The sequence below is a fragment of the Echiichthys vipera genome (assembly GCF_963691815.1).
Source record: "Echiichthys vipera genome assembly, chromosome: 15".
Taxonomy (NCBI): Eukaryota; Metazoa; Chordata; class Actinopteri; order Perciformes; family Trachinidae; genus Echiichthys; species Echiichthys vipera.
Window position 1 is genome coordinate 16,146,485 of NC_139840.1, and position 22,176 is coordinate 16,168,660.

Genomic DNA, 22,176 nt, shown 5'->3' on the forward strand with positions numbered 1-22,176 from the left:
GGACATATCTAGCCCAAGTCAGGTGTGTGGTTCTGGCCTACAGGGTGGCAACTGCCCCCTTTCACTGCTGAGGCAGACCTCAGTCCCCTGTGTCCCTGCAGGGAAAAGTCCATTGTGTGTACCATCTGTTGCGGCACAAGCACACTCAAAAGGGGTGACAGGGGCAAGGGGAGGGAGCTAATGTGCAATGCCTGTTTAATATCATTAGGAGGTGCAGTTGAATTTGCTAAAGCTATAGAGGAACATTCTCATTGCAAATGAGGTTTGCACTTGTGTGAGCATAATTGGGGAGTGAGGGTGTCAGACTCAGTGTACTAGTTGGCAAACAAATGTCCGTTTAGTCATGGAAATAGTGTGAAATAGCTCAACTGGCTTTTCGTTAGACATTTTGCAAGATACTTGTGATTTTTTATAATGAAAAATGTAATGTCCTAAATCAGTGACCAGGTCCTGACCAGGTCCTGACAGACTAATATAATGTAATAGGCCTATACAGCCGTTTAGATCGTCTACCGTGGGAGTAGGTTTGGCTCTGTCTGATAAAGATGCAGTAGTTGTAGTCATCCGAGTAGTGGCGCTATTTCCCTTCAGTGAAGCGGACGCCGCTTCAAATAGGTCAAGGAAAAAGTTTTGTGTTTTGACAATGCGAGGTGGGTGGAGCGTCGAGCTGGTGATTGGTTAGTGAGTTTCAGCACCGAGTCGGTGATTGGCCCCGACGCTCTAGTGAGGCTGGGAGCAGGCAATCTCGGGTCTCCCCCCACCTCCTCCTCTTCCTCCCCCCTGCTCCTCGCACCCCTCATCCCCAAAACACACCGCTCTTTCCCGGCTGCTGGTTGTCATACATTGTTTACTACGGCTTGAAATGTGACTCACAGCACAGGCTATCTACTGGAGTACCGCTCTGACAACTGAAGGGATTCTTTTGACGCGCGCCGTGCGTCTTGGTTATTTGGGGACGGAGCTGTGGAGACTAACCCTTCTGCCATGACCGTGGATTTGTTTGCGCTTTTATGCGTGCTGGTCATCAGGTCCTCTGCGATGGAAGGTAAATAAATTCTTGGTATTATACTTGTAGATATGGAAATGCTCCTTGTCCAAGACGCGCTGTCTTGGGGGATGCTCGCGACGTTTTCTGTCGGGCACAGCTCAGTGTGGGGATACAGGGATGTCATACACGTGGATCGCAGCAGATTGCCCCTCTTATTTCGGAGCGGCAGTCGTCCTGCTCCGCTCTCTAAAACGAGACTTTGAATGTGTTTAATCGCATGCGATAGTTTATATTCGTCTATTTGTGCCCTAAAATATCTTTCCTCTCTCTTTAGAACTGAAGGAGTCTACTAAATTGTGTTATTAGACTCTCATTATCCCATGAGCAATTAGTTTGTCTCAGTAGGAAACGAAGGCTACATTGTAAGTGCCTATTAAACCTCCAGGGATTCCTGTCACGTTTTTTCATTAAATTGTACATATGAAACACTATTACCACAAGCCCCTGAGCATCATGCTGTGGCATTTTGAATTGCTGAGACAAACTCTCTAGATTGGGGATTGCACTGATTGGATGTCGCCCCGTAACCTGGATTTTATGCAGGCGTAAATATATGTTGTTTTTTACTTCTGGAAATGAACCACTCTATTAAAAACAACAAAACACTCAGCTGCATCTACCTTTTCTCACACTGTCCCTGTGATTTTCTCTCTCCGTCTATCTCCATTCCCTTCTTTCTCTTTGTCTTTCTGCATCTCCTCTTATTTCCTTATTTCTCTCATACACACTCATCTGGACAAGCGTTAGTGCCACTCATAGCTGATATCTCCTCGGTTAAACATGTTTTTCATTTCCGCTGTGGGACTCTGGGGACTGAACACAGGGCTGTAGGCTCAGGCATTGGCTGATGGATGAATATCCCAGCAGCATCATGGATATCTAGTTTCTCCCCTTATTTTATTGTACAGTAGCTCATCCTCTCCAATAAAACATACACAGGAAGACATCAGCTTCACATGGCTCTCTCTATCCAATTCCAGAATAAAAAATAAGTAAATTAGAAGCACAAATAAAATGAGTTTTCTCCCATGCAGCTTTTTTCTTTAATCATTTACAACTCTAATCCTGGACTGCGCCCAGCTCCCTCTGTGCTCTGTAATTCAGCGGTGGTTTTCTTGTTTGTGCTCATCAGATTTCAGCAAGCCCAGGGCCAAATTGTTACCTCTGTGAAGACGGATATTTTGAGGTTCAAATGTTTACCCAGTGTGAAATGACGGCAAAAAATGGTAATACAGAGAGATGAGTGGAGGATGTTACGGAGGAGTGATATTTCCCTGCGAGGAAAGCAGGGTGGGGGCTTTCTCCTCTAAAAGATGGGATCAGAAAGAAACAGATGGGCAGGGAGATGGCCACTGAGTTACCTCGGTAACAAGGATGAAAGTGATTTCTGTGTTTTGGGTCGCTAATTGAAAGGAGGTTGTCCCATGGGCAGGTTAAAATTTTCACTGATCTGAACTGCAATCTGTTGCTCTGCCATTGTGTGTGTTCGGGTGTGTGTGTGAGAGAAAGAGTGGACCCATTCACAACATGATCCCTGCCTCTGCTGTCACCCTTAATCTGATTACAAATCCAAGTCAGCCAATAATCACAAAATGTCAGAGATCTTTGTGTTTCACGTGTGCAAGGATGGACATATGGAGTACTTCCAATGAATCAAAGTAATTATTTTACCTCCCTACACATGCATACACTCCCAGTTTACACAATACAAATCATTGACTAACTGTGAGATGAACGGATGGATTGGAGGCAACTGAGAAAAATTAGAGTTGAAGCTTGAGTATTCAACGATTAGTGTGCGTTTGTGTCTACATGAGGTGCGACGGAGGACTACAACAGTTTGATGTACGGTTGATTATAGAACTTTGAATTTGTTGGATTCACACTCGAGGCACAGCTACCCAACACACACACACACACACACACACACACACACACACACCACACACACACACACACACACACACACACACACACACACACACACACACACACACACACACGCTGGAACAAAATCCTAAACACATGAAGGCACCATATCTGCAAACAGAAATGAATCTACTGACAAGTTATTGAAGGGGCAGTCAAAACTAAAGCAAAGAGCTAACAGAGAGGAAAGGGAATTGGGGATTTGCATGCCATTAGAAATAGAAGCATGTGCAGTGCTCTTTTTCACCCTCATTTGTCTTCTCTCTCCATTTCTCCCATCATCTTCTCTCTGCCTACTTTCTTATAACCCCCCCCATATCTCTATCCCTCTCTGTCTTCCATAATTCTTTTCACTAATCTCCCCGATTCCTCTCTTGTCTCCCTTCTCTCCTCTTCTGCTCTCTCTCTCTCTCTCTCTCTCTCTCTCTCTCTCTCTCTCTCTCTGCGTGGTGTGCGGATGGTTCTTGCCAGCAGCAGCAGTAATTCTCCCCTACTTACAGCGCCATCGCTTATTTCTGTTTGCCCTTAAACCAATTAGACTTAGATAAGCCCGCTCATTTAACGGCCTGGAACTGGGTGGTGGAGGTAGTAAGAGGGATGGAGGGAAGGGTGATGAAACAGCAGTTGAAAGATAGAGGGGGACTGAGGGAGATAAAAAGATGAGAGAGTGATGAAGGGAGGTCAGCGAATTTGAGTAAAAGATACAGTATGTGTGTTTTACAAATGAGCGTTCTGCATTTGAACAAGGCTGTGGAAGTAAATGAACACCAGGCTCTCAGTTATCTGACAAAGATATGTGTGCCATGCTACACTGGGGTAAAACAGCAGCAGCATTCAGTATAAGTGTGATAAGAGAACATAAGTAATGTGCTGTAACCAGTCCTTGAGGATGCTTTGTTAAGTACCTGTATTATGCTTTGGTAATGCCTCATCCTCAGGAGCCAAGTGGATGTAACGGAGAATATTGTAGCTTCCTGAATAAACACTATCAATGATCGCTTAAACATCGGATATTAGTTATGGAGGTCAGAACCACACACTGTTCATATACATTCATCAGAAGCATTAGAGTAAGAGTGGCATATTGATTAGAAAGGTTAGAGAACAGTGTGGACAGAGTGTGAGAGGCAAGTTCCTGCCCCCGTCTCAACAAGCAACTGCCCTGCTGAAGTGGCCTTGAGCAAGACACTAAGGGCGCATTCACACTGTCCTTCCGCACCGGGCCAAAACCGGTTTTTCGGCTAAAGCCTAGTGCGTTGGACCAGTGTGAGTGCACCCGCTCCGCGCATAACTGCGGCCAGCGGGCCGTCCACAGCCCGTCTGAGAGAGGTGGGCTTTTGTAGAGCGCGTTTGCACATGTACGAGCACGAGCGTGTGCACCTGTACGAGCATGAGGCCTACGACGGTTCTGACTCTGAGGTCTATTGAAAGATTCGTAAACAAAGCGACGCATCGCGATGACGTCAATCAATGCGTGTGACGTGTTACGGTGTGATGACGTATGGGCAGCAAGAAGCATTTGCGCGAGGCCCAGGCAGTGTGAGTACAAACGGGCCTGGGGCGCGGGGGGAGAGGGAGTGGGGACAAGTACCCTAAAGCCCGGGGCGCGGTGCGTAAGGACAGTGTGAGTGCGCCCTAACTAACTCTAACTCTCACTGCCTTATAGCTAACCCACCGCTCTGGCCCCACTTTGGTGAAAGTCAGAAATAAAATAAATATGAATATGACATCATTTGTTGTTCTAATTGTATTGATAACACAGCTTTGCCGGTCCACCATTGTGCTGCGTTTGTTGTGGTTTGGGGAGGATCAAGAGGCATTTGCATGAGATAACTGCCAGTTCAACGAGGGTGCATGGTAGATTATTAACAGTTCTCTGCTTCACTCAGACATTAACATTGTACCCGTCATGTACCTGGATTAACGGACCACTCTGTGGGCTTATTGGATGCATTTTAAATTTAGAAAAGTGTCACATTTCATCATCATTTCATTCGTCTAAGGCAAACAATCTTTTACATCTGGTTAAAAAGGTATCGTTTTTTTCTTGAGGGGCAAGCCACATCATCATTTAACACACTGCAGGTTCTCAGATTGGTCTAACATGTACCTGGCCAGGCTGAACTAAACTCATAGTGATATTATTGTTATATACTAATTCTCTACTCCTCAATGATGTGAGCTCACCAGCTGTGCAGAGGAGGCAGCCTGTGAAAAGAGTCCTGTTGAGTCCCTAATGGTTGTGAATGCAAGATTGCTCCTTTCTGTCGCTCTCTCATTTCAAACGGTTGGAAAAGAGAAGAATGGAAATATAAAACTCAACATATGCCCACGGGTTGAGGTGGTAGGACTGAAAAGACATGAAGGATGGTGTGTATGAGTGCTCACAGGAGTGTACAAGTGTATTTTTGCCACGGACGCTGCTGCTGACCTGGGACCACCTGAAGTAGAATTCAATTTTCCACTCCCTTTATACTGCGGTGTGTGTGTATTGTATGTTCGGGGCCTGTGTCGTCAGTAGAGTGCTAAAGCCATTATGGCTGGCAGGGGCAGCAGACATGGCCTCATCCCATAATGGAGGCTTTATTTTGTCCACAGTGAAAAGACTACTCGGTGTTAAGGTGCGCTTACGCGGCCTAGTCGGCTATGACGACCCCTAGTGAAAACCTCCGCCTGCAGCTCATGTACCTGCAGTGCTGTAATTGTGTTGTATTGCCTCTATGTGTGAAAGTATTGTGGTTGCATGCAGACAATGTGGTAAGAATCTGTGGTCTGTGCAGAGTTTTTTTTTTTCCAATATGGTTTTTCACATATTGCAGTATACTGTAGAGTGTGTTTTCTCTTGGATAATATAATTGCCTCAATCTCTCGTTTTCTCTGTCTCTCTCTCTCTCTAACACACACAAACACACACACACACACACACACACACACACACACACACACACACACACACACACACACACACACACACACACACACACACACACACACACACACACACACACACACACACACACACACACACACACAGTACCCCTCACAGCTCACCTTACCCCAGAGACATCTGAGCCTTGGGAGGGCCAGATGGTGGATGCAGGTTGGGGGCTGGTATGCATGTGCACATTTTTGTGTACGTCTCAGTGTGAGATCAAGCTGTATCAAGGGAGAGTGGCGAGAGAGAGAGGAGAGTTATACTGTGTGAGCGTATTTGTGTGTCCTGTTCCATTCCATTCCCGATACGGGTCTTGTTTTCCTTCTCTCCTTTAGCGGATATTTCATGTTCTCAATCTTAACTGTGTTGTCCTCCTGTGTCTTCTGCACATTCCTCTGTCCAGAGATTTGCAGAGGAGATGCTATCGGCTGTGTAAGGTTCCGCCCGTCTTGCTTGGTGCTCGGTCCTTATCAGTGCAGGTGGCTGACTGTGGGACGAGGGCTAAGGCCTTATCTGTACAATCACGAGGATAAGCAGACCCACTGCATCAGCAACATATGAAACACATTAGAACACAGGAGCGAAAGCGGTAACGCTCGTGACACAGTTCAACCTCAAACTGCGTGAGTCATCTGTTTCCTGGTATAGCCAGTTCGCTCAAATGGCAGAGATGCAAACAACCACAGACATACACACTCGCAGGGATACTCCTCAAGGCATGATGTTTGTGCACAAGTGCACAACCTTAGAGATACCCCTCCAAGCTACACCTTGTTGAAAATGGCAATACTAGTAATTGATTGAGAGCAGTGACCCAGCTTTCCCAACATTCAAGGACGGTGTGAAATGTTTTTATTTTTCTCATTCTTGTTCTGTCTCTCAGGCTTTTCCTCTCCATTATCACCTGTCCTAAAGATTGGGTGGCAGTTGTTCAGTCATCAGGAAAGAGGAGCCTTTCGATATTCGTTGAGTTGAGAGGCGAGAAGAGAAAACATTGATTATCGAGTCTTTATTTCCCAGTGTGCATGCAGCCTGGCTCCTGGGGGCCTTTATGCTTACAGCCCCATTTCTCTTCCATCACATGGCCCCTTTAACCCCTGTCCCACCCCAGGCCTCCCTAAATCAGCCCCGGCCGGTCCAGATCCACAAAGGCCTGTTGTTGAATCGACTTCCTGGCCATTTTTTCTTGCCTTCTAGATTGTTCTTTTTTTCCAATACATTTTTATTAAATCTGAGATAGTTGCAAGCTACAACCTCCCCTTTCCCACCTCCTCTCTTCTGACTGGGAATAATTGGTTGTCTCTACCGGCTTCACTCCCTCTTTTCTCCTTTCCTCCCTCCCTCACCTGCCTCTTTTGCCCACACTTTTTTTTAGTTGAAAACAGATGCATTTATGAAGAATTATAGGGTTTACTAAAAGGGGAGAAAAGTGAAATATGATCCTGCACTTCTGAAGACGTAATATACGCAGCATTGGCAGGAACAGGAAGAGGGTTAAGAGACTGTTTGGTTTGTAGGCTTGTAAGAACAAAGAGCTTCATTTATGATTGTTATAATGAGATCTGTTTTTGAGTCAGGCACAGAATGATTTAATTTGACTTTTAAGCCCTGCGGCTCAGGCTTAAGGGCTGCAAGCAGGAAGGCCGCAGGGCAAAGGCTGACTAAGGAGTCAGCAGGTAGAGTGGTGCAGTGTTGTTCTGATTGTGGCTTTCATTGCGTGGGAAACCTTACAAAGTCTATAATCAAGCTGATAAGAATATCAATTTAGCGCACTGTGCACACACAAGACTCTCTGCATAGCACTGTGTTTATACAACAAATCCCTTGCTTCTCAAGTCTAAAAGTCCAATATATGAAGTTGCTACTGTACAGGAAAAAAACCCACCTTTGTGGTACTTTTTGCATTAAAAGTGAATCAGCAGCCCAGAGGATGCTGCATCTCCAGTGCTCAGAGGAATTAAAGGCAGAACGTTAATAGGGTTGAAATTATGGATGGTTGTGGAAGCTGCTCCATTTCTGATTAAATAAATGCTGGTCCTCCACAGGCGGTTTCTCATACAGGGTCTGACGAACACGAACACACACACACACACACACACACACACACACACACACACACACACACACACACACACACACACACACACACACACACACACACACACACACACACACACACACACAGCACAGCACAGCACAGAACAGAACAGATGTGAATGTGTAAGAGCCCCAACACACACACACACACATACACAGACACACACACATACACCCCTAGCTTTGAAGTGTGGAAAGGAAATGAGTAGAGACGCCGAGCCAAGGGCTTGGACCTGGGGCCTGTCCTATTATTAATGAGTAAGTGCCAGTGCTTCTCCCAGGTTCAGGACATGTGGACATATTTCAACGTTCCCCTGCCCTTCTACTCACTATAAACGTAATATCTTATTAAGCATTGGCTTCATAGCAAGAGAGGGGCAGAGAGAGAGAAATTGTGCATGAATCTTTGTCTCACTTCGCAAGTCTACGTTAGCATGAGAAATGAAAATTGTGTGGTGGAGGGAAATGAAGTACCGGCGCAGTGCAAAATGGAATGTCAGTTTCTGAGAGGGACACTGATTGCCCAATAAGTAGCAGTAGTGGGAGGGCAGTTTTCACCCTGCATAGAACTGAATCCCTCTGCCAGGCGGGTTTCTGCCTGTCCTGTGCTGTCCACTTTACTAGCTCGATAAGAAGAGAGCTTTTTGGAGGTAATTAACTATTGATTTGAAGCATAGAGGGTAATGGGAGATGAGTGGACAGCATCTCGATCCACCAACAGAGGTCTAACTGGCTGGCTAGAGTACAAGTAGAAAACTGACAAGGTGAAGGAGGTGTTTCCCTAAAAGAGAAAAGGTTGAAGGTTTTTTTTTACTTTCAAGTTATGATCTGCATTTTTGGGCAGTATATGAGTGGAAACAAATTGAGCCTGGTATTGTCTGTCAAGAATGCGTGTATCAGAATATGTTATCTAATATTCAATATCACTGAATATATTCTCCCAAGTTTGCATATTTATTGCAGTCATGACAAACTGATCCCAGCCCATGTTGGCCTGTTGACCTCAGCCTCCCCTTCATGAATAATTATTAGTAAGGGCCAAGGGCACTCAATTCAATGTAATGCAACCTGAGGTCACAGTCACAGCCAAACATCCTTAGGTGATAAATATTGCCCAGTATTATTGTGCATGTACTTTCAGCAGATGCATAATTAAGTCAAAAAGAAATTCCCAACACAGAGAGGGTGTAGTATTCATCCTTCTGTATGTGCTACTCTATGTTAGAGGCTAGTTAGAGGACAAGGATGAAGACTAATTTGTGCAAAAGGCAAAGAGGGACAAAGAGACATAGAGGGGGAGAAGGATAGGCCTAAGATCTTATTTGTGCTAATGAGGAGGCTGGTGCCTCTGTCTGCTCACCCTTAAGCACAACCAGCCCTTTAGAGTGTGTATGTCTGCGTGTATCTTTGTGAGTCATCGGATGTCTGTTGGGAGTGTGATTTGACTTTAAAAAAAAAAAAAATATATATATATATTGTGGAGAAGATTGACTGCAGCAGTGATTCACGGCAGTGTGCATATTTGCTGTTAGTGTGAGCTTGTTGGTTAAGGTTGCTGCTAAATCTACAAAGGATTTCTTCATTCTACTAGTGAGCATAGCGTACTCAGTCATACTCTCCTAACCTAAATTTGTTCTGTAATGGGGCTCGCTGAACAGTATAAAATTCAAGCCCCTTTTCAATTGTTCCCTCCCTCCTCATCCCTTATTCCTATGAAGTCTTTCCCCTCTCAGCTTTCTCCCAAGGCTGGGCATTTAAAGCAGCATGCCTTTGATGTGAGCTTCACACACTGTTAGACACCCACTCATCAGATTGACACTGATGTCTGGGCGGAGTCAGCCCATTTCTGAGAACTTGGGAAGTGAACTTCTGGAATATACAGTACTGTACACACATATCACATGCAACCTTTTTTTTTTTGATAAAGTAAACAGGAATGTGTGGACGTAAATGAACAGATGTGCTCGTTCAGATGTGCACATTTTCCACTATGGCCATGCTGCTGCACTCAGCTGATGATATGTCAAGATGACAAACGTTCCCACTAAGCCAAGTTGTATGTAATTGTTCAGCGGGTTTTCCTGGCTGCCTTCGCAACTGTCTCACATCAGTTTGAGAGGAAATTCAGAAAATGGCAAAAGATACAGCCTTGGCATATATTATATTATTATAATGCATAATATCCAATGCTGTCCACTTGTAACTTACATTATCTATCTAAATGCACACCAGCACAGCCTTGGTTTCTATTTCAGATTCTAATTTAGCGAATATTAAATAACTCTAAAGGCTTAACTTGAAAGAAAGATGTATATATGTATGAATGTATGTATGAGTATGTATGTATGTATCGCAAATGAACGAATAGATAATGGGTGCCTGGTTCTATTGTTCTCTTAGAATCTCTGACCTTATGCTGTGTTCACACTGCAAGTGACAAAAGCTCAAAATGTAAAAATTGGTGTTGAATCATCAGTTAATGTTTATACCAGCTCAACTTTCATTTGTAGCTCATCATGCATAACACACAGCCACAAGTGTTGGGAGTCAGTTTGTGGCTTCTTGTGACCAGGTTCTATTGAAAATGACTTTTAGTTGGTTGCTTTATCACTCGTAGTGTGAGCACAGCATTAGACTCTCAACTTGTATCCCACTCTGCAAGCGTATGTGTGATGTGAGAATTACTTAATGTAACAATTACATTAAAGGTGCTATACTCAAAATACAGAAGTAAAAGTTGCTTTCACATGGTTGTTAGCGACTGTTCCCCAACTTCGTCAAATATCAACTTTTTGGGACGGCCTTTGACATCTGATACTGATGATACTGATGATAAGGCAAGGCTCTCACGTGCTCACGTATCTGGACCAGCTATCAAAACAAGCAAACGGAGAAACTCGGATTACAACACACACAGAGGAAGTGTGACTTTATTTTCGGCTTAGAACACCATTACTCCACTTTATCTTCACAGTAGTAAATAATTGTTAGCTGCAGGGTGTTGAGTACAGCTCCTTTAAATATAGAATAAATACTTTTTTGAAAGTGTTTAGCTGGTCACCCTGACAGCAAAACTGACTCTGACCGTCATGTCCAATGCAAATATGTCCGTCACACATTGTTGATTAAGGATTTAATCAAAACATGGTGGAGCCCTAGCAAGGCATGGCTAAAGTGTGTAATTTAATGACCATTAAATCCTCCATTCGACCACTGATGCTGCCTCTCCAGTGTTGTGTTAACACCTGGGACTGTCACAAATTGGGAACTTGTTAACATTTAAAGTTCTAGGTGAGATGTTAAAGTGCCAGTTAAAATTTATATAGATACACTTTCCGTGTTATTTAATATATCCAGCCACATCCGTGTTTTTTCCCACTTTATATGTGGTTGAACATATTCACCATATCTGCATTGATTGATCAGCTCAGTCTGTGTGTGTCTGTGTCACAGGCTTCCCCTCACCCGCTGCACTGGGCGGGGAAATAAAGTCAATGAATTAGTTAAACACTGTTGATTTCTTCCCATGGAGCCAACATGAAAACTATTTTGGCTCAGTAAATTTCTGCTGTCAGTCAGCTTGTAAAGGGCTCGGGAGCGGCTGCTGACAGACAGCAGGGATCAATCTGCGATGGGGCCTCACGTGTTTGCCTTATGCTGCTCATATATATTCATGTATATATACATATACTTATACATATACGGTACATATACATACATGGTAAATCTAAATATGTTTAAATAAGAACAGTATGATTACCACACTCTCTAAACATGACCGATCTCTAACATAGATATGCTTTATCACTTTTATGCGAGAGGGCACTATGTCCTCCCATAATTTCAGTATTAACATACTTTGAATGAAGAACAATACGCTGTTCCTCTCAACCATTTCAAATAGCTGTATCATGTTCCAACCTGTGTTAATGTCAATACTGACTGTGTTATACCAATCACAAAACAGCTATACCGACAAAAGAACCTGCCCATGCAGAGTCATGCAGAGATTTGTTGTTGTGTGACAGTCTCCCTGGTTTTTGTACTATCTATGTCTCTCTTTGCCAAGGATTTAGTCTTCCCTTCTTCACACAATACTAAACACGTTAGTGCAATGATGGAGCAGTATCTCTGTTTTTGTATATTTTTGAAAGCTGTGCGTGAGTTTGCTAGGCCACTGTGATTTGTAAACTCACGCTTGTATTTATCCTTAGGTCTTCTTTTCTTTCCTTGGTTTTTACCATCAAATTTATTGAGAAATTGTTAAGTCTTAGCTTATAAGTGAATAAAGGGGCTCCATTAAAATCTACAACAGCCCACCCGGTGCCAGCCATGTTAATGCTACTTTTAAGGTTTGAAAAAAATGCATGTTCTCAGTCTAAAATGTGCTTTTACTTCGCGAACAATCCCAAAACACAAACACAAAAATATGTGGACTTACCCAACCTACGGTGAAACAGAGAGACATGTGTAACGTTCTCTTCATCTGATGGTTATAACTCCTGACAAGGTCACTTTTTGAGTCTGTGAGTGTGTATGTGTGTGAGTGCAAACATGTACAAAAAAAAATCACTCAGCTTGCTTAAAAGGGCTTTTAGGCACCTGGCAGTGATTGGCTGAAAGAAGACACTTTCAATGTGCTAAATATTGACAGTAGAAAACATAGAGAAAGCCTGGAGAGTGACTTGCATTTCTGCACATGTTCTCAATCATTTTGCTGCTCAGGTAACTCTTTGAAAATCTACCTCCTTTGATAAACATCATGTGGCAGCTTCTAAAGGAGAAAAGCATGATGGATGGTCATAGTGTTTCTGAAAAAGCAGAAAAGACAAGAAGCAAACATGAAGCCTCTCTCTCTTTCTTTCTCTCTCTCTCTCTCTCTCTCTCTCTCTCTCTCTCTCTCTCTCTCTCTCTCTCTCTCTCTCTCTCTCTCTTTCTATCTCTCTCTCTCTACCCCTCTGTTGCCTTGGCTTTGAAGATGGATTGTGAATCGTCCAGGACGTATGAGTGTTGCGATCATATCATGGATCACAGCATGGGTAGGGATTGACAGATGTCGTGAGCGTCCTGTGTTTATTTGAGAGGCGAGAGTGTGTCTGATGGATTGGTTTCGTTTGGTGGATACAAGGATTATTTGTCATCTCTTTTGTGTCACTTTGTGTTTTTGTAAACATTTAACAGACAAATAACGGGTTGGTCCCATGTAGAACAATGTCCCAAAGTGAGCAAGTATAACTGCAAAAACAAACTGAAAGTATATCACTGCCTGGACATTTATTGTTCAAGTAACAGAACATGATTTTAGTTCATGGTTAAATGCTTTTTAGATGTAAAGAAATGTAAAATGTAAAATTTGGATTTACACCCACCTCCCTAAACACAGATAGAGCAATTATCAAAATTTAGATATGACATTCTTTCCAGATTTAATATGACTCGAATGAATGGGAAATGGGGCAAATCACTAGGGTGATGGGATGGGAGGGGTTAAGTATGTTTCAGTCAAGGTCGTTTTGAGTGGAATATGTATCCTATTTAGCGGCCCCCGAAACTACTGAGCAGTGTAGACATGAAGCAGTGTTGACAGGCTTGCTATGCAGTGATTGCTGCAGTCACACTGGAGATTAGTTACAGGACCATACGCACACACACACACACACACACACACACACACACACACACACACACACACACACACACACACACACACACACACACACACACACACACACACACACACACACACACACACACACACACACACACACACACACACACACAGGTTCCCTGTGCAAGCCGGACAGTTGATCGGGTCATTAATATGGACAACCATTTCACCACTAACAGCCCCTGATTGGTTTGCCTTTCACATCGTGGTGACATCAGCACATTGCTAATTAACAGATAATTGCCAATAATCACAAGATGGATCAGTGAGAGTGCAATTAAATGAGCTTTAGGGGCTTTGCTGCAGTATGCCAGTTCCTTTAAGAAATCCGGACTGATCAGTTTGCCCTCTTTAGTAGAGTAGGTTTATCAAGTTTTTTGGGAGAGCAATTTTGGAGCTGGTTGCCAATCCTAATGTTCGAAGTTCAATAAATACATCTCGGTCATGTTTTTTGCTTTGTAGATGTCTTTTGGAAAATGGTTGGACATTCCCTTTGCAATGTGTATTACAATGTTTGCTGCTGGCTTTGTGAGAGATAACAGCCAGGCGCTTGTAATGGGATCCTGTCTATTGGGAGAAGATGGAGGAAATTGCTGGGAGCTGGAATGCACTTGACTTGTTCGTTTGGGTCAGTAAAGGAAGTGCCGGTGTGTGTTTGCGTTTGTCAATGCAGGTGTGTCTGTGTGTTGCCCAAAACTGTGTTTGCTCAGTGATAGAGAAACTGAAATGTGATATGAATATCCTCTCCATTCTTCCATGAAAGTACCTGAAAATATCCCTGAAAGGGCCCCATTTAGGCTCGCTCCCAAACAATACAGTACAATGCCCCTGATGACAGGCTAACTGGGGGAGGAAATAGCCCTGCTAGGGCCAACATAATAGGGGAATATTCTGGAAGTCACTGGAGGGATTTATGGAAGCAAATAGTCTTTTTCTAACAATCAGTGGAGCAGTGTGTGTGTGGCATATTTCTGTGTCTGTGTGGTGTGTGTCCGACATGTTGACCTATGTGCACATCATTCTGTGTCATGCGAGATGTGTGAATTGGAGCCTTGCCTGGCCCGTCAATCAGATGAAAAGCTCATTAGAGAGGTCATACTCAAATTTTTCATCAACCTAATCAGCTGGCATACTAACAACACCAGCTTCCACATGTATCTGTGCCCAGCTGCCAAATCTGAGTTCATGCGCTGAAGCTTGATAAACAAAAGAGTTGACAAATTATATATTTTCATTGTGAGTTGTCATAGTGACCACCACTTAGTTGTTCTCTCTTCCCATGATTCTCTAGTGGGCAACAGATGACTCTCTCATCTTGGGATCCATATGGACCGCATGTTGGAGGCACACTGCTCTCTAACAATGGGGGGTCAATTAGCACTACATTTGCTGAGGATGGCATCGAACCAGAGACATGTCACCTCTGCTTCACAGCTCTGTCTTGGAAGACATGCATGTCTATGTGTGTGCATGTGCTTGTGTCTGTCTATGTGCATGCATGTGTGCCAGCATGCATGGAGGGAGGAAGAATCATATCCCGGCACCTGCTTCGCAGCAGGGGGCGCGACTGCTTTACGGAGACAAGGTGTGTGTGTGTGTGTGTGTGTGTGTGTGTGTGTGTGTGTGTGTGTGTGTGTGTGTGTGTGTGTGTGTGTGTGTGTGTATGTGTGTGTGTGTGTGTGTGTGTGTGTGTGTGTGTGTGTGTAAGGGGGGGAAGGGCTGGGTGTAGTGATGGCATATTGTGTGTGATCAGAGGCAGAGCAGCATCTAAATGCATGCGGTTACTTGTAATCAATGTTACCACAGTTCCCTATGGGTATGCTAATGTCTTCTAAAATGCTAATGCATTTCAGTGCCATCCCCCTAAGTTGTATCATATGAGTGAATGAGCGATCATGCATACGGTGGCGATGAGATGGAAATCTGCTTGAGGAATGTCATACAGTATCTTGGGAAAATGAATTCCTCCACACAATTACTGAGTAACTGTATTGCATGACTGCTGGCATAAGGATTCCTTAGGAGAAAGCCAGTGCATCATGTTTGTTAGAATTATTTGATCACAGTTTAAAGGTCTCTTTGATCTCTGTAGTGAAGGACTGATGTTACACAAAATGGTCGGCATCCCATTGAGGCGGATGGAGAATGTGAGTCTCTGATATGATACACTCGCCCCTGGAGACTGTATTGCAAGTCCCTGCTTTGAAAACCCTCTTGATAACAGAACACCTGGATGTAATCATTTGAGGACGAGAACAGTAAGGAAAAATACCCCTCATCTCTCTCTCTCACTGGGATTTGCATGTCTGCGTATTTGCACATTTGCTTGCATTTATCTATGGTGGCGTGATAGAGACAGTGAGTGTTATTGCTGGGTGTATAAGATTCTGACCGTTTCACATTATTTCACAGTATCTTTTTTCTTTGCATGACTGGGCCTTTATACAGGTTTATAGTGGCTTATTCTACTGTCAGGAGTACATAGAATATTAAAAAAATTCATGTTGTGTATTTACTGAAGGCTTTCTTTAGGCTTTTAAGTTTTGCTGGTAGGAATGCATGAAACAATTGCAGCATGTAAACATTTTATTGTGCAAACTGCAACAATATACAGTAGCCTACAGTAGTATGTAGCTCTGCTTTCAGCTTACTTTGGGGTTGTTGGTATAATGTTGAGATAGCTGTGTTTCAATCATGACTAGATCGCTGTAGCTGTATTGCTGTGGAGGATCTTAATAAAAAAGAAATGACTGGACAGCTAATTAGTCAATATCGGAGCCGATCTGTAAACACAACAAATTGCATGTTGGCAATGTCCCAGACTAAAGGCCCTGTACACTGTGTAATCATAAGCTGTCCTATACAACTAAACATTACTTTGAAATCGTGAGAGAAATGTGGCAAAGTCTCTGGTCTTCAGTTCAACACAGTGGCCGTAGCTCAGTGAGACACATCTACAGATGGCTGATTAAGAGTTCATATAGTCTTAGAAATGGACAATAAAGTCTATCTATGTACCTATGTATGGATTGATGGACTTGGTGCCCTAGGTGAGCTAGAGGTTTAAAATTCAATGAAATGCATAGTCCTTGGTTTCTTGCTGGGGACCTTTGTTATATGTATTTCCCTATCTCTCTCTCTCTGCTCTCATTTTCTGTCATCTGTCTACTGTAGATTTCCAAGTAAAAGCATAAAATGCTCAAAAAAATAATTGTATGTCAGTCTGACACGGACCGCCACCCATATTTAAAGAGCTGTACTTGACATTCAGAACATTAATATAACAGCAAAAGTAGTTTCTATGCAAAGATATAGTGGCACAAAGGCATCCTGATGCTGAGAATGAAATCACGTTCCCCGTATCTGAGTTTCTCGGGCCTGCTGCACATGCATCTTAGTGCATGTACCTGTAACAAAATGCCGGTATTTCACGTATAGGGGAACAGTCTGTGAGACCCGTGTGAAGGCAATCCCACCCCACTTTTCTCCCAATATTTTGAGTAAACCTCTAATGCTTTAATTTGACATATCTTAAACAGTGTGGCAAGATTGTTGTGATCACATAATTTATAGAAGCTCTCTTGAAACACCTAAACACTAACTCATGTGATTATCACATCTTCACATGGCAAAGGGGTGTGCTCCACATGCTGCCTGAATTAATGGGGTCCGTAGACACAATTTATTTTCTGTTTTATTTTGGTGCATTGTTATTCAGCATTAATCAATAATTTAAACTCTCTCTCTATCTCCCTGCCTCCATCTATTAGAGCGGCAGGTTGTGTAACATGTTGGTTGATTTTGTACTTGCAGGTGATGACTTCTGACAGTCTTTCCCACATTTCTGGAATAAGATTTGTGTAGTGAGTGTGCGCTGTGTGTTTTTGGATAAAAGTGCCCACTTGTGTGTTTGTGTGTCTGTGAGTGCGCAGGCTAATGGCAGCTGACAGGGCCGGCACTTCTGAAATTAGCCTTGCTGTCTGGCCTGTGGGGAAGGCATGGATATTCAGATATAGAAGAAGCTGTAATGCTACAATCCCTTCTTTCCTTCCCTATAGTACCCAACCATTCTATCCCTGTTCCTATGCCTCAGAGTCAGAGCGAACTTATCCCACAAACGATAATGACAAAAGAGAATCTGGAACTGGGCTCAGCGCCAGTTTCAATGTTTATCATGAAAATGCTTTTTCCTTTTTAGTCTTTGGAGATGATTTAGAAATAGAAAAGTGATGAAAAATGTTTGCCTCTCCTTCTTTTTTGCAGATTTCCTCGAAACGTGTGTGCTGTTGCTTTAAGATATCTAGTTTCTTTATGGTATTGAGTTGCATTGAGCCTACAAAATATTTACATTTAGCTTCACTGTCAGCACTTCAGTCATTTTTTTTCACAGTAAAAAAAAAAAGGAGAGGTTTTTGGCAGCAGTGTATGATCTGCAGTAACTTTAGAGTCACTAAGGTTTGTCAGGGACATCCTTTCACTAATGGAGTTTTATAGGTTAGTGATTTTTAATGTGAGTCAAATGGTTTTAGAGACATGGGTATGATTACTATCTGTGTGGTAATCTTGAGGTGATCAATGTTGCACCAGAGTGTATTGTGTGCCTTTTTGTGTGTGTGTGTGTGTGTGACTAGATAGATCAAGGAATGAAAGAGTCCCCATGTGACTTGGGCTTTATTAAAAAGAAGTTAATGAGTTCCCCTGTCTGCCTCTCTCATTTTTCCTCCCCTCCCCATTATTCTGAGCTTCTTCTCCTTCCACTCTCTCTAATATCCCTCTCACTCAGACTGCTGCTCAAACTACATTCATGTTCTCAGATGTGCTGCCTTGCCCTTAGAAGTAAATGATAAAACTGAGCCGGTGCAGCATTGGAAGTGAAAAATGTGTTTATATCCCAATCTCTGTTGACCTTTTGATCTCTCTTTTGCTGTCTGTTGGTCTGTGTGCCTAAATAATCTTGCCTTTATTGTTGTTTGCTAGTTGGATTTTCATGTCAATTCAAGAAGATCCATCTGACGAATGCTGATCACAGATGTTTGTGTGTGTGTGTGTGTGTGTGTGTGTGTGTGCATGTTAGTTCATTTGCATTTACCATATGACAGTGTTTGATTCTTTTGATGTTCAAATATCCTCTGACAACAAAGTTGCTTTTGATATGAGATCTCTCTAAATCGAATGGATGTTGCGGTGGCAATATCAATGATGCTAATGATTTTATACAGTGACTTGGTCTCAAGTGCTTACCTTGGAGCTCGATGTAAAGCGCCCTTGCAGTCTCTCGTGTTTTACTGAGCTGCACCGTATCCTGTTGACTTCAGCTGCTCAGCCATCCTGTGTTCTATCTCCAGGAGCAGAAGTTAGACACCAGAGGAAACAGTCTGTGTCTGCAGGCGGTCAAATGTTGAAGACGGGTGGCACTTCGTAAAACTTGTTATCTTGAGGAGAAGGGAAAGCCTGTGGTCATAGGAAGAATATGAGAACAAGTCAGACGAGGATATAGACAAAGGGGGGACAGTGTTCTTCTTTTGCTCTCTCCTGAGGCACTGAGTGCAGCTAGTGACCTGACATGCTAGCGAAATAGAGCTCACTGCTGCAGCATCAATCTGCTTGTCCTAATGCAGAGGCAGGAAGAGAACACACCACTCTGTCATTGCACACGTACAGTTTGCTACTCCGTCATGGTAACTGGAGAAATTACACATGGCAAGCAGACATGGCAGGACGGGTACATGCACAGACACACACAAAATGGGACCAGTGCTCAGCTTCTCTCTCAAAAAACAACTGCGACTTGAGAACAGTAGGAACGATAATGGGGTTGGGGGCGGGGGGGGGGTTCTCGGTGTCACACTCTGTTCCTCGTGTTTACCTCCCCATATCCTGCCACGTTTATTTGAGCTGCACATAATATGAATGAATGCAGATCTATCCCTATCTCGATCCCTACCCTCTATCTATTCTTGCACCACAATGAGATTTTGAACCCAGTATATTCCATGTCATCTGATTCCATTCCAGTCTTTGTACTGGTGACTTTCCCTTTAACACCCGCTGACTGTAGCCATCTGGGCTTTTTGATCCACAGGAAATACTCTGACAGGTCGATTTGAGGGGCCAAAGGAAGAGATGACATTGTATTGCAGCAAATCCATAGGCCGGACGTGGGGTGGGGGTGGGGGGGGGGGCGAGGGATACTGTAGCCCTCAGGGAAAAGATCTTTGGAGTGTAATGTGAGTGACGTAGAATGCTATTTGTTCGATCCTCATTGGACAGGGTGAGCTGACATATCTGTGGCAGGAAGCCAAATCAACTCTGATTTACACCACCCCAACCATCTAGAAGGGGGCCTGCTCAGTCACCCAGCCATTACAGAAGATGTATTGTGAGGGGTAGCACAGTATCAAAAAACAATCACTCACAGAGACACACACACATAATAAAAGATCTATGATGAGCGGATAAAGTATCTCTAGTCACAAGTTATGGCCGCTTATGTTTGACATATATAAATTTCCCCACACAGACATCACCTGCCTCTGCCAACAGATATTTTGTTATAAGGGAAGCCATTATTGCAAATAAAACAAGCTTGTTGGCCGAGTGCCCGTCTGGGCCAGTTCTGCATGTTAAACATTTACTAAACCCTCAACACGTTCCCCTGCTGTTAGCCATCACATTGCTGTGGTTCCAGGCTCATACAGCAACACAGTAGAGAATTAAATGGTGTGATGTGGTAGTGGGGAAAAATAATCGGGCAGTGATTAAGGGCGTACTCACACTGTCCTTCCGCACCGCGACCCGGGTTTTAGGGTACTTGTCCCCCCTCCCTCTCCCCCCGCGCCCCAGCCCCGTTTGTACTCACACTGCCAGGGCCTCGGCCAATACTTCTTGCTGTCCATACGCCAACACGCCGTAACACGTCACACGCATTGATTTGTGCGTCTTGTCGACTGTTTTTGAACATTTTCATCCGACCAAATCTGCAGTAAACACTCCACCTCCGCATCACATCAACGTGAACCTTTCACCGCCATTGTTGTTGTTGTTAAATGTCCGCGCATGGTCCGTCCTTCTATTTACATGTCCGTCGTGCTCGTACATGTGCAAACGGCTCCGCTAAAGCCCACCTCTTTCAAGTTTTCGCAGTTATGCACGAAACGGGTGCACTAAGAGAGAGGAGAGGAGATGAATGAATGTCATTCTCATTAAATATCTATTGTAAAAGAAGCAGGATAGATGTGAGACGGGTAGGTTATGTGAGGGAGTTCTTCAGCACAACATGATAAACCTCTTCTTTCCAAGTGTATAAAAGAAGATTTTTGCCAGATAGACACAGTTAGATTTGGTTATTATCTAACAACCTATGCATTATGTTCAAGCAGAGAAGTACTTTAGTGGTGAATCACAGCACATGATGTAACATGGATCAAAGAATCTTTGAATGTAACTGAAAAATATTGATTGTTGTTGCAATAGACATAGGTTCAAATAACTCTTAAAAGTCTACTTTGTGTGGAGTTATAGCAAGTTAAGTATAAAGTATACATCCGTTTGCCCGCCTGTGTCACAGTTTAAACATGTACCTTAGTTGTGAGGGTCCAGCAAAAAACTGAAGTACTGCAGCTTCACACCTCACTCTTCTCTCTGCTTATTTAGGGAGTTCTTGAACTTGCACACAGACACATGCGGCCTAGTGTAAACATCCTAATTAGTTATTAGGTTGACAGAGAGGAGGGCTGCTTGGCCAGGGCCATCTGGCTGGGCCTGGCTATGTGATCTATAGGTCTCTGCTTTGCCAAGCCCACATGTTTTACATTGTCTCGCAACAAATGGAGTACAAGTCAGGTTGGAACCTGCTGCAAATGTTATCCATAAACCTACATGGTATTATTTATTTAAATGTTTCATTCACACCTAATTCTTTTTTCTTTTTTTCTATCATTTATATTCTTTCTTTCTCTCTCTCTCTTTCTTTCTTTCTTTCTTTCCTTCTTTCTTTCTTTCTTTCTTTCTTTCTTTCTTTCTTTCTTTCTTTCTTTCTTTCTTTCTTTCTTTCTCTCTCTCTCTCCCTCTCTCTTTCTCTCTCTCACACACACACACACACATACACACACACACACACACACACACACACACACACACACACACACACACACACACACACACACACACACACACACACAAAGGAAAATTAATTGGGGTTGGCACAGCAGCAGCAGCACCCTCGTTCTAATAAATCTCTCCATTATCTAAAATGATTGGTGGACACAGCAGCTCATTTCCTGCCCTCAGAGTTGGGACCCGAGGACAGGCGGACTTTAACCCCATGTTTCCCTTGCTGCCAACTGCCTAGTCTTCAGTTGCATAAGTGCATGTGTGGTTAGCAATGTCATGTCATAACAAGAGAATGGGGTTCTGAAAAATCCTAAATTCTGTCACATATAGCATGATATCTTTATTATTAAATGTTACATTTAAATTCAAATAATTTAACTCTGATTC

The 22,176-nt window shown here is 43.3% G+C and overlaps 1 protein-coding gene across 1 annotated transcript in view; it reads left to right on the top strand.

Moving 5' to 3' along the window:
• Nucleotides 1–922: 922 nt before the first annotated feature.
• Nucleotides 923–22,176, top strand: part of LOC310957681 (ephrin type-B receptor 1-B) — a 154,129-nt gene continuing 132,875 nt past the window's right edge. Inside the window, exon 1 of the mRNA XM_083928366.1 lies at nt 923–1,045. Coding sequence (XP_083784492.1) covers nt 985–1,045 — 61 coding nt within the window. The 5' untranslated portion in view covers nt 923–984. The remainder of the gene's footprint in view (nt 1,046–22,176) is intronic.